This window comes from Strix aluco, chromosome 3 (assembly GCF_031877795.1).
Source record: "Strix aluco isolate bStrAlu1 chromosome 3, bStrAlu1.hap1, whole genome shotgun sequence".
NCBI classification, from domain to species: Eukaryota; Metazoa; Chordata; class Aves; order Strigiformes; family Strigidae; genus Strix; species Strix aluco.
Window position 1 is genome coordinate 82,291,174 of NC_133933.1, and position 12,812 is coordinate 82,303,985.

Here is a 12,812-nt window from a genome sequence, read left to right on the forward strand (position 1 = left end):
GGTTTTATGGTGGACTTAGAAGGGTAAGTCAGTGAACAGAGAAGTAAAGTTCTCATCCGTAAGCATCCCTTCTATTCCCATGTGTAGGGCCAGAACCATGAATGGACTATATATGGTTACATGGCTATTGCTCCAAAACTACCTCTATTTTGTCCAGTAGTTTTTAATGTGAGAGATGGAAGCAGTCCTGAGATCAAGGCCTTAAACCCAGATCCCCCTTTTCATAGAAAGTGGCTACTGTTCTGGGCTTTGGTTCTGTTCTTGGCCCAGCAAACCTCAGAGGGTTGAGTGGGAAATGCCCCAACTCCAACTATTTGGTGCTTATGGTTGTCTCCTGAAGGATATGAAATGGAAGCTTGAAACCAAGGTGCTGATATAAAACTCATTTTTCCAAGGGACAGTCTTCAACAGCAATCGATGGCTTGTTGCCGTTTATTTGCAGGACGTGCCTAGAGCGTGTGGGTGCAGAGGGAGATAGTGGAAAGCAGCCTTAAAGTTGGAAGGGCCCAGAAAGCATCCCTCTTGGTTTGCTGGTATAAGATGACTGAAGAGAAGGAAATGACGAGAAGGGAAGAGACTGGAAAAATAGAGCCCAGTCTCTCACTCGGCAGTTTGTCCTCCTGTGTGTATTCAGAGCACTCAAAATGAGAAACCCTCAGCACTTCTTTCCATATCTATTTTCTTTCACTCTTTCTGTAACTCTTGATCAGAGCCATCCCTCCTTCCAGACAAAGACTAGGGAATGAGAAGAAATGAAGATAAATTCATTGCAGGTCAAATGGATGAGGCTGGGCTTAGCGCAGGTAGAACAGGCTGAACGGAGCGAGGCTCTTGATGTGCTCTGTTCTCAGTGCTCAGCCAGGCATCATTTTTCCCAGACTGTGAAGATAATGATGCTGCTGTTGCTTTTCCTTAGATTCATAGAACAACCTTCAGACATAAAACTTTGGGGTTCTGAGCTTCATGTGTACCAGGCAAAACTGTCAGGCCTGGTCAATGTCTGAATATATTGAGGAGAACAGAAGGTGCTGAAGGAAAACATTGCTGGTGTGTTGTGCGAGGGCATCACTTCTCATCTGAGTCTTAACTTGGCTGCACTATTGAAAGACTATTCTTTAAGCTGAATTTAAATAACCAAAATCGAGTTGGTGATTTTTTTTTTCAGATTCTTGGCACCTTTAGAATGAAGTAAGGCTTTAGTGCCAATGGTCTGAACAAAAGCCTGAAAGTTAAAATGCGGTATTCCAGCGTATCTAGCAGTTCAGCTGAAGAAAACTGTTGAAGCAATCTGTATTTTGACTTGTATTCAGTTTTAATTGTTGAACTCCATTCTGAGGAAGGTTGTATTTTAATGATGGGTGAAATTGTTCCTACAAGTGAAAATATGTTTGATGCACAACATGATGCCATATAAGTAGAGACTAAAAGAGCGGATTCCTCTATTTAGAAAAAATGAAAGAGGGGGCTTAATTAAATTTTATAAAGTAACAAATAAAAGCAGTTAATTTTGCTTTTCTGTTCATTTGCCTCAAAAATTAGCTGCTCCTATCCAAATGAAATTAAAAAGTAATACATCTAAACTGGATATATTGATATTTTTTTTTTACTATGTGCTTAGTTTGTGAAGTTCATTACATAAAATCATTGAAGCTCAAAAATTGAGAGTGTGAAAGTGTAACTGTGTAATACAACTAACAGTACAGCTGAAGTCTTAAATTAGGGTTTTTTCACATACACCAGGGCTACTGAAGCCTGATTTCCTTTGGAGTTATATGCTGTATTTCTTTAATAACTATCCCACTACAAGAAGCCCAATTTGTACTCTTTTTTTTTTTTTCCCCCCTTTTTTTTCTTGTTCTTTTTTTTTTTTCTCTTTTATAACCTCAGCTGAGATAGAGGCAGTGTGCAGTCTGGTTAATCCAGACTGGTTTGCCTCAGTGTATGCTTGTTTGAGTTGACCAACTGATTCTGCAAATGGAATATAAAACAGATAAGTTCTTAAGGACTATAAATTGTTTGTTACATAGGATGATCTCCAGCTGGAAAGCTAAGGAAGGAGCCTGCCATATGAGCAGGTATCTTTCATTCTGAGGTTCCTTGAACTTTGCTTCGAAACATTAGTAGCAGATTAGTCTGATTTTTGTCTAGTGATTCCTCTGCATATAGTTTGACATGAGCCTTGCAATTGTTTTGGCTTCAAGGCACTACGTGTGTCTCGGGGCTTACACAAGACAAGTGTGTAAATGGATTGTGTCCTTGCATTAGGATTCTCCCCCTTCCCAGATTTTGGTGTTATAAGTAAGTCATAGAACATATATGCAATCATATATGCTTAAGCTAAGCTCCTCTGACCTTTGACCAGTTTGAAGACTTCTTAGGAGCTATTTTCTTTCCTGTTTACATCTCAGTATATACTTAGATGAGTATTACAAGGTACACTAAACCTTTTTAATGAGCTTTAGCAAAGCAGCAGAGTTTGCTTCAAGATGTGTGGGTTCTACTATCTTGCAAAGTTGTGCCTCAAGGAAGAGAGAAGAAACACCTTTTCACACTGCTAGCATACCCCATCTCGCCTATCCCCACCTTTGCTGTGGAGCTGTGGTTACATGGCTGATTCCCATTCGTTAGAAGACATGTTGAATTAGCTATGCAATGCATTTATGCCTCAGGGCAAGTTCCTTTCCAGCGCACAGTGCAGGAAGATTCTAACTGAAGTGGAGAATAAAATTTTTATGAACTGGGACTTGAACACTCAAGTGCTCTAATATGCTTTCAGCTAATTTCATCTTTAAATACAGATAATGAATCCACTTCAGTTTGTATTCACATAAGAAATGTCGTTCATTGTGTATGAATGCAAGTATCTATATAAAATGGGTGACTTTTACAATGTAGTCATAGCTTAGATTTTTTTTTAATGTGATTTAAACTAGATTGATAAGGTTATACTGATGTATTTGTAAATTAATTGGGGCATTGGGCTGTGTATTGGAGAAAAAAACAATTTATAAAACAGTGTATGATTAGTTACCTGTGTTCAGGAAAAGCCCTTTTTTTAAAAGCTGATACAGTGATTGATGTAAGCCAGCTATGAAAGCCAGGTGGGTCACATTAAAAATCATGAAATGCTGTCATGCTTTTGGGATAATCAAATCCGAAGATCCACCTGGCCTTGGTTCCCAGGCTCTGGCATGAGGCATCAGCCTGGAGTAGGTCTGGGGACACCTGTATTTTAGGGTGGAAAACATAACAGTGTTTCATGACACTCTCATGATGCTGTTCAGGAAAAAATAATAATTAAAAATAAAAAAGCCCTTAAGTGTTGATTACTGTTTAGAGCTTCTACTAAGTTGCAACACTGGGATAAAACATTTTTTGTTTGTGTTATTTCATAGGAAATTTAACCTGTTATTTACCGAAGTTTTTTAGGTACCAAATCTTTCCAACAGCTTGCCATGAAATGTGTTATTCCATGAAAATATTTTCTTTTTCATAGGGTGTATCACCAAACCATTGTCAAATTCCCTAGCCTTACCAAAGAAGATGAGTTTGCATGGATAGAGCTCAGTATGATAAAGTTTAACACATTTTACTGACAAAATATGCTTTTGTCCACTGTACCAAATGTTAATCATATGGTATATAAATAGAAGCCTGTATTACAAAAGACAAGAGTTCAACGTGTGTCATCCTGTGCCTGTTTCCAAAAACAGAGGATGAAATGGGTGTTCATAAAATCCAGTTTTTGACTGCAGAAAAGAAGGGTGTGAGTGAGTGGCTGGTCTGCCAGTTCTGTACAAAAGCTCTCAGGCAGTGGCTTAGATATGAAATGCCCAGATATTTAAAAACGTTGTGGGTTGTTTTTTTTTTTAATTAAGTATGCCCTTTGGAGAGCCAGCATCTTTCAGGCTATGAAGTAATGGGTGATATAGGTTAAATTACCCACAGTTTTGCTGTAGTGGGGAGCCAAAACAGAGCAGCTGAGAATGTTTAAGCGCGTTGTCTGATGGCTTTGGTTCTTTCCTTTACCTCGGGAAGGGGCGGTGGAAGCCCTGTGCTCTCAGAGATAATTGTGCGTGCGGCACTGCCAAAACCCCCCACATTGTGCCTGTGTTTTCTGACAGCTGCAGGAAGCGATCAAGGCCGGCAAAGGTGTGACTTCTGCCATCGACCTCTGCCGCTGCCACGGAAACAACGCGCTGGCGGCCCTGGAGAGCTTCCCTCCCTCCGAGGCCAGGGCCGCCTTGGCCAACATCGTCTACGCCGTGACCAGGTTTCCCTGACCCGCTGTCCCAGGAGGAGATGCTCTCCCTCCGCGGGTGGGAGCAACCCTGCGGGGGCGCCGACGATGCCCCGCACTGCTGGTCACCTCATCGTCTGTCCTGACCGAGGAACGCACGCCGGCCGCCGCCACCACCAGCAAAATTCAGGAGGGGGAAGTAAAAAAGGTCACAGCCAGCTTTCGCTTGTTGTGCCAGAAGCACACTTGAGGCTGCACCGGTAGAAATAATTAATGAGTCCCGTTTCCGTGACCTCAGCAAATGGACAGGAAATAAGTCGGTATTGATTGGGCACCGGCGGGGACGGCGCCAGGGCGGAGGCCGGTGGTTTTCCTGCCCAAGGGAGGGATGGAGGGGCGTGAAGATCCAGGTGTCACAAGAAACCTGCTCAAACCTGCCCAGAGAGAGTGAGCTGCCGAAGCCGGGAGTTAACATACGTGCTTATCGAGGGGAAGGGTGTTTTGGGGCATTAATGGGGGGAAATCCTCTCTCTGTCTGCATGCAGTCATGTCTCCTCACACTGTTTTTATGTATTCAAATGTAAAATTACCCTGTGCCTAATGTTTTCTGTATTTGAGAAACTTGCTGAGAAAATGTGTCAAGCATGGTAAGTAGGAGCTTTAAAATATTTAATCAAATATTAATTTGGCTCTGTTAAGGGAACTGATTGCCTGGGTTTTATACTGTGAGTATATAATATGTTGCTCTGGGTCAAAGAATGAGGTTTTTCCAACTCTTCTGGGGGAGGGAATATCCCTCCCTCAGATCCAGCAGTTTGTTTCAACACCGTCTTACACAAAAGAATTTCCTAGGTTTGTGACACTTGCGTTCATTTAAGCCAAATAAATGTTAATTTGTAAGGCTAGACATCGGCCTTTGGCAGAAAGGAAGAAGAAATGCTCTTCTGTGAGTACAGTCTTTCACCGCACTGAATAAAATGCAGAAAATAGTGGAGAAGTTTTGAACCTCAGTGTGTTGAATTTTAAAGTCCAATTACAACAGCATATAAGGTGTATCAGAAGCCTGCAATTTGAGACCGTCTCTGTTTTGTTCATAGGAGATGATTTTTGTGGTTTGCATGCATGCAATCTGAGAACGCCGTTGACAAGAAGGCTGAGTTTACATAAATGATCTAGATTGAGACTCAGCTACCTTTCTTCCTTCTGTGGTGTAATTACAGCCCAATCTGGAGACAGCTAGCACAGCAAACAGATTTCATTACATCCCTCACTCAAACACTAAGTGGAGTTATTTCTGTTAAATTCTCTCCTCCCTCCTTCTCCCCCTGCACTTCTTCCCCGTCACACAGCTTGTTTGTCGTAAACCAGTGTGTTGCATTCCACCGAATGCAAAATATAAATAAAAACTCTATCCTCTAAAAATATACTGAAAATACATCCTGCATAATGTACATAATATTCTGTGTAATATATACCTATATTATACCATAATATTATATGTATAATAAGCAACCTTGAGACACAATCTTTGTTTAGGAGCAGCATCCAGAACTCAGGACTTGCTTTGTTCTGGAGAATGGCTTCAACATCAGACCCCTTCTTGCTTGCACTTTTTTTCATGCCTGCCCTGGTATTTTCTCTCTTCCCAAGACCCTGGCAGTTCTGCCTGAGTTTGTGCTGTTGCTGCAGCAGGAGGCTGAAGACAGAAGAGGAGCACTGAGAAGCATGGACTAGCCCAGTCAGTGGCAGTTACAGGCATCTGCCTTAGCTAACCACTGTACATTTTCACCTGTGAAGTTCCATGAAGTTTTGCTAATGTAAAACATGTGCTTGAAAGAAATACCTAAATTCAACCACAGTTATATTTCAGCTTTTTTTGGCTCTGATTTTTACATATTACATACAGTAGGAGCCATACATCATCTTCATTTTGTCTTGCATCTACACTAATTGGTTCATAATGATTTAGGACTGCTAGAAGCTTGGTTCTGCTGGAGATATTCCGAGCCATCTCACCTCAGTTGTGTGAAAGAAATACGAAACATACTGCAAAATTGTGTACGCCTGGTTTATTTTTTCACAAAAGTACAATTTTTTTTTACTTGTACTCTTTACTAATAAAGGGAAATCAGCAAAAATTAATTACTTTTTTTGTATTTTTATCACCAGAATGTTCTGATGGCTCTTAAGCTATTCTTCAACCTTAATTAAAAAAAAAAACATGAATTGTCCCTTATCATCAAGTAATCTTATATTTAAGATATTTGCCTGTAATTGAGAAATTTTTGTTGTCTCGTTTTCTCCAGGTAAACTACAAGCAAAGTATTATACCCCTCTGTCAAACTCTGAGTGAATCAGTCATTGCTGTGTATTAATACACTCCTGACACTTTATACAGTTTCTGAGCAATGGTGGAACCTTAAGGACATTCTGGTTTTATTTTTATCTCCTTGATTCCTTTTCCCCACCTGCCTCTATAAGGGAGAGGAAGGTCTCTGTGGTCTGGGGAGTGGCTGAGGAAGGCATTCGCACCATTTACTTCAGTTATCCAGCTACTCAACCAGACATAGCTATCAGCTGCTCCTCTGAACTTATCCCAGGTATTGTGATCCTGGACCATTCCACAGGTGCATAAAATATAGCACAAGGTCCCAAGTGCTTATTAAACCAAACTAAATTAATCTCCTACAAAGACCACATCTGCAGGGACTAGAATGGCTGTTTCATAAGTCTGCAGTGGAAAGTCATTTAACTGCCAGCTGAGTATTTCCAGCTCCACAATTGTGATAACACCGTATAGGAAGGTTGTTTGGAAAATGAGGTGCTTAAAAAAATAGAAATGTTGGCTGGAAGGGACTGCTGAAAGTCATCTAGTCAAATCTGTTTAAAGTGGATGGTTGCCAACATGAAGTCTGGTCTTGGAAACCACCAGGGATGGAGCTTCCACAGGTTGCCCATGCAGCCTGTCCCAGTGCTGCTCCACCTTCCTTGTGAAGGAGTTTTCCTGATGTCCAGCATGAACCTCCCTCACCATAGCTGGTGACCATTGCCCATTATTTATCACCTGCCACTGCTGTCTTTGCTAATTCCCTATCCTGCAGCTGTGTGCTGCAGTTCAGTTGCCCATTGGCCTCCTCTTACCGGCCGGAGCAGCCCCATCTCTGTCAGCCTCTCCTGGTGGCCATGTGTACTAGGCCCGGACTAATGGGGTAGTCCTCCAGTGACCTGCATGACTTTCATATCATCCCTGTTGGGCTGTGAGCCCAAAATAGGCCAGTTCAGGAGCAGACTCACTGGGTACGGTAAAGAGAACAAAAATTTATCCTGATGTATGGGGTCTTGCTGTGATGGAGTTAATTTTCTTCGTAGCATCCCATATGGTGCTGTGGTTTGGATCTGTGACCAAAACAGTGTTGCTGACACACCAGTGTTTTAGCTATTGCTCAACAGTGCTTGCATAGCACCAGGGCTTTCTCTGCTCCTCGTTCTGATGCCCAGTGCATGGGTTGGGGGTGCGCAAGGGACTGGAAGGGGGCACAACTGGGACAGCTGGCCTGAACTGACCACAGAGATATTCTGCACCATATAGCATCATGCTCAGCGATAAAAACGGGATGGGGTGTGGGGGTGTTCCAGGGGGTCTGTTGCTTGGGGAGTGTCTGGGCATCGGTCAGCTGGTAGTGATTGCTTTTGCATCACTTGTTTTCCTTTGTTTTGTTCCGTTTTCATTTTTTTCCCTTTTACCTGTTAAACTGTCTTTTAACTCAACCCACAAATTTTCTCACTGTTGCCCTTCTGATTCTCTCCCCCATCCTGCTCTGAGTGAAGAGCTGTGAAGTGCTTAGCTGCCATCTGGGGTGAGTCCCCCACAGTCCTTTTTGGCACCCCATGCAGGACACGTAGAGTTCAAGATAACGACATATTTGACTGGAGTGTGCTAGGGGGAACTTACTATACCTGTTCAGCTGCTGCTGGTCGCATTGTTGACTTCTTGATGCAGGTTTATTTGTTCCCTTACCCACTCCATGCCATGCTCCCTCTCTTGCTGTACATCAAATTTGAGAGCTTGTTAAATGCTGGGTTTGGCTTTTGCAGTTTGCTGTGCCATGTAGCACTTGGTTGTGTTTTGCTGAGGAGAACTATGATGAAAGCACTGGCCCTGAGCCCAATCTGGTGTTTGGGCCCTGCATTGCTGCTGTCCCAGTACTTCGGGAACCATCTCGTGGAGACAATTAACAATTACACCTTTTCCCTCTTTTCCTCAGAGCTAGTTTGTGGAGGAAACAAAGAACGGCACCTTCCCCTTTCGTCTCCTGCAGAGTAGTTGCTTTCCACTGTGTTACAATGACTCTTCAGTGTTTTGAAAATGCCTGAGCAATCAGAATGCTCACACTGGTGTGTCTCAAGAATCTGTTTCCAGTTTTTCCTAAGTTTAATTGACTAGGAATATCACACAGGGATGTGCCCTGAGGCAGTGTGGTCGTGGGTGGCAAGGTGTGTAGGAGATTACAGGCAGGTATCTAGAACAGTTTTCACCTCTGATGGTGTGGGACTTGATCCCCGAACAAGTGCAGGATCCTGATAAAGTGACAGAACATTTGAGAAAAAGGTGCCCTGGCTATGCTAAAAGAACACAACTTCTCGCACCGTGCTGGGCCTGACCTACACCTGACAAGCACTGTTCAGCACCCTCAGGGGGAAGAGAGGGTCTCTGGATCTGAAAACATACAAACGAGCACAACTAAGCCAGAGACCCAACTCTCAACTATATCAGTCACCCCTATAGTCAAGAAGAAACAATGGAAGCAGAAGTCATTCAGTCAGAGAGGAAGAAGCTTCTCCTAAGAGGGAGGAGGAGGAATCAGAGGGGGGGCCAGTTGTGCAGCAGAACAGTCACAAGAACAGGAGGGGAAAGAGACAGAAGTCACAAATGAGCCAGAAATCACCAGCTAGTTATACCTGTGTAAGTTGAAAGTTATGCACAAAGATTGTAGCCATCAACCTGCTCAGCTAATTATCAGCTGGCTGCTCCAATGCTCAGATACTGGGGCCAGCAGTCAGGAATTGGAGGGCAAGGAAGCCCAGCAGCTGGGATCTCTTGCAAGAGACTGGGGCATCAAAGGGTTTGGAAAAGGAGCAGCAATCAGCAGCCTCTGGAGGCAGCTCCTGTTCAGTATGAAGGAAAGGTATCCCCTCAAGGAAGAACTTGTAATCTATCAAGGCAAGTGGACAACCACTGAGAGTGGTATCCGGTATCTGAGGGAATTAGCAGTGACAGAGGTGATCTGCAGCAGCCTGGACAGCAACCAGGCATCTAAAGACCCGGATGAAGTCCAGTGCATGCAGTCTATGCGGCCAAAGTTCATATGGAGTGCACCATCGCCAGCACCCTGGTGCTAATGAGTCAGCCAGACATCAAGGCCCCAGCTGTGGGTAGACTGGCCGGACAGCTCCAGCAATTCAAAGAGAATCTCTCTTCCACCCCAACCCTACAGGCCTGTGTGTCAGCTGGGGAGAGGCTGTCCCAACAGTTCCAGTTACTCAAAGACAGTATGTCTTCCTTCTCATCCATACCAGCCATCATCTCAGCTATCAAGTGAGCTGTTCTCTGCTCAGGGGGAAGGGTACCATGGACACGTTTGCGTGCCACCCTGTGGTTCTGTCTGCACAACCATGAGGAGGACATGACGAAGTGGGATAGTGAGCCCACTTCGAACCTGGAAGCTGAGGTCTGTGAATTGTGAGGTAAAAGAGTGGCCAAAAAGGGTCCATACAGGAAAATTACTGCTCCAGTTGTTGAGCAATTCCCAGGACAGAGTAGAAGGTACTTCTAAATAAGGAACTTACGGTTTGCAGTTACAAGAATCAGGTAACGAATACTCCATCCAGGAATCAAGGGGCCCTGCCTCTGTCTAGGTGGAAGAAAGAGACAACCAGGTTTATTGGACTGCATGGATTTGATGGCCTGGCGCACCTGATCAGCTGGTATGCTTCTCCTAATGTAACCCAGCGTGTGCCTTGCCTTTTTTGCAATAAAGGCTGCACGGGTGGCCTGTGTTTGACTTAGCGTCCAACTTGATAGAAGTTGCTAAAAGATTGAAAAGCTCTTTTTAGTTTAATGGAAACATTAGGGAAGCATTCTCTGGAGTGGCTGGGGAATGCTTGCTCCAAGTGCTGTTAAAGATGCCAGACCAGCCTCCTCAGGGGTAAACCTGCTGGTGAGATCGCTCCGTTGCTTTTTCTTCTGAGCAGATAGTGTTTGCATTTTCATAGACGCAACAGGCTAACTCAAGCAACAGTCATGCTGCAGATTTATCAGGGAAGTGGCTTCTGGGTCAGATCACTGGCTGTCACTACTCTCATCAACTACTTCAATCTCACAGAAAAGTGAGGCATCAAACTCTTTTTTATTCTTTGTAGTCTTCAAAGTACTTTTACCTGCACAGTGTCTTATGAAAAATAAAGAGCTAAAGCTTTTCAGTCTCTCAAAGCAGTTCAAAGGAAAGAATATTTCCAGTTCTGGAAGTCATCTGTTCTGACGGTCTTTGCATTAAACTATCTTTTTTTTTTTCCTTTCAGAAACCAATGCCTAAAATGCATTAATTATTTACTTAATTAGCATTCACGGGTTTCTCTTTCAGGGTAAGCCTGTTTTTCTGAAGCTGTGAAAAAGTAGCCATTGATTGCGACAGCAAACACGTTTAAAATAACCAAAAAGCTAAAGCACAAAGATTGCTGTAAGTTGTGAGGGGGACAAGAGGGTGACAAACAAATTGGCAATCGATAGACCAACGCTTCATGCCAGTCACCGTTTCCCACATCTCCGGGCACTTGTGCTTGAGCCTGCTCGCAGCCACCGGCATGCTCTGGCTCCCCCGTGTGTAGCAGATTCCCTCTCTGCAGTGCCCGCAGTTGACTTCAGTTCCCTCCGATTTGCAAAATGCTTTTGTAAGGGTACATCTCTTGAGGAAAGGCAACCTTTTTCTCCGAAACAGGAGCAGCGATGAGACAATTTACTTACTAAACTGGAAAGCGGTATTCTACAGTATTCAACCGACTTGACATGATAAAATTGCAAGTCTATCTGCAGTGGGAGAGAGGGATCGTGTCATAGGAGAATGTTGCTCTTGGCTAATAGTGGCAGACAGGTGTCCCACTGATAGCTAAAACACTAGTTCTCAGATTTATCTGTTTTTTAAGAAATATATTTATAAAAATCAATTGGAGGCATATTTTGATACGCTTGTATAGGATTGCAATTTTGCAGCGACATTATAAAAAATCTTGCTTTAAAATTTTCTTCTTTACCCTATTCCACTTTGCCTTCCTCGTTTCCCCCAAATATTGAAGACTAAAAATACTCTGCTTTATTATTAGAACAATGGCCAACATTTTTAGTTTTAAAATTGTACACAAAAGTGAGTATTTCACTTGCACTGAAAACAGTATTTTAAAATTAGACTTTTTTTATGCCTTCAATGTTTACACCAAATGACTTGCATCATTTCAGGTTCAAATTTTAGCAGTTATTAAACGTCAAATTACAACAGTGAAATGTTACATAAAATTAATTAGAAAAATCTAAAACAAGTACTGATAGATTACTTTTTTTTTTTTCCTCCAGCAAAACATAAACACTCATTTTAAAAAGCTTTACTCTGCAGATGAGCATGACACTTTCTATATGTGACCAGCTTATCTGAAACAGAGCGTGATTAGGAAATGAAGCATTTTTCCCTCTTGGCTAGTTTTGATGAAAGCTTTCCAACTTGCACATTGTGTCTGAACATTTCTTCATTCATAGCATGTGCCCATCGAAAACTGTTTTCTGTTTGCAGCGTTTCAGCTGTACTATTTATAAGCTAGTTGAACAATGCTAACTAGAGGCAGTAAAAGGTGTGTATTTCATATGTAAATCACTAGCAATAATTTTCTACAATTACACTTAGTTGCTTGCATCATTATTTTCAGCACCAGCATAAAAAAATGGGTTTAGCAGGAGAACATTACAGAAAAAATGTCTGTATTAGTAAGACTTATTTTTAATCAAACCATGTTGTTGCTTTTGTCAACCTATGGAAGTTAATATGTTAACATTTTCTATCAGTGTACAAAAACTATGAATATCCTACCTCTGCTCAGATGCCCACGAGCTATAGCTGGCTTTTAGATGTGCATATGCTAAGATAAGGTATCTTTGCAGGAACATAAACAGGGTTTAAGCATCTAGTATTTCTTAAAGACGACTGCTGCTGCTAAAAATGGTCACATTACTAATAACTGGAAGTATTTCTTATATACACTTTTATGAAAAGTAATTGCTTTCAATCACATTCTATTGTAGTAATAACCACTAAGCAGGTGGGTTTTTTTCTGTTCTTGTAAACCCAGGTCCCTACACCTACATTTTTTATTAAACAATCAGTCCAGAGTAAATTTTCCCAATTTCAAAGGCAAAGTTCTGTTGGATAAAATACATTCACTTTTTAAATATGTGATTGTTCTCAAAGCCATTACTGTCGGGTATGACTGGGTTAAAGCAGATGGGTTAAAGCATCTCGTAGCCATGAAC

General features: G+C 42.3%; 1 protein-coding gene across 3 annotated transcripts in view; it reads left to right on the forward strand.

The window, feature by feature from the left end:
* Positions 1-6,382, forward strand: part of PDSS2 (decaprenyl diphosphate synthase subunit 2) — a 125,855-nt gene extending 119,473 nt beyond the window's left edge. For all 3 annotated transcript variants that reach the window (XM_074819398.1, XM_074819399.1, XM_074819400.1), the window contains one exon: positions 4,125-6,382. In XM_074819398.1, the coding sequence (XP_074675499.1) occupies positions 4,125-4,283 (159 nt within the window). In that variant the 3' untranslated portion in view covers positions 4,284-6,382. The remainder of the gene's footprint in view (positions 1-4,124) is intronic.
* The last annotated feature ends 6,430 nt before the right edge of the window (positions 6,383-12,812 follow it).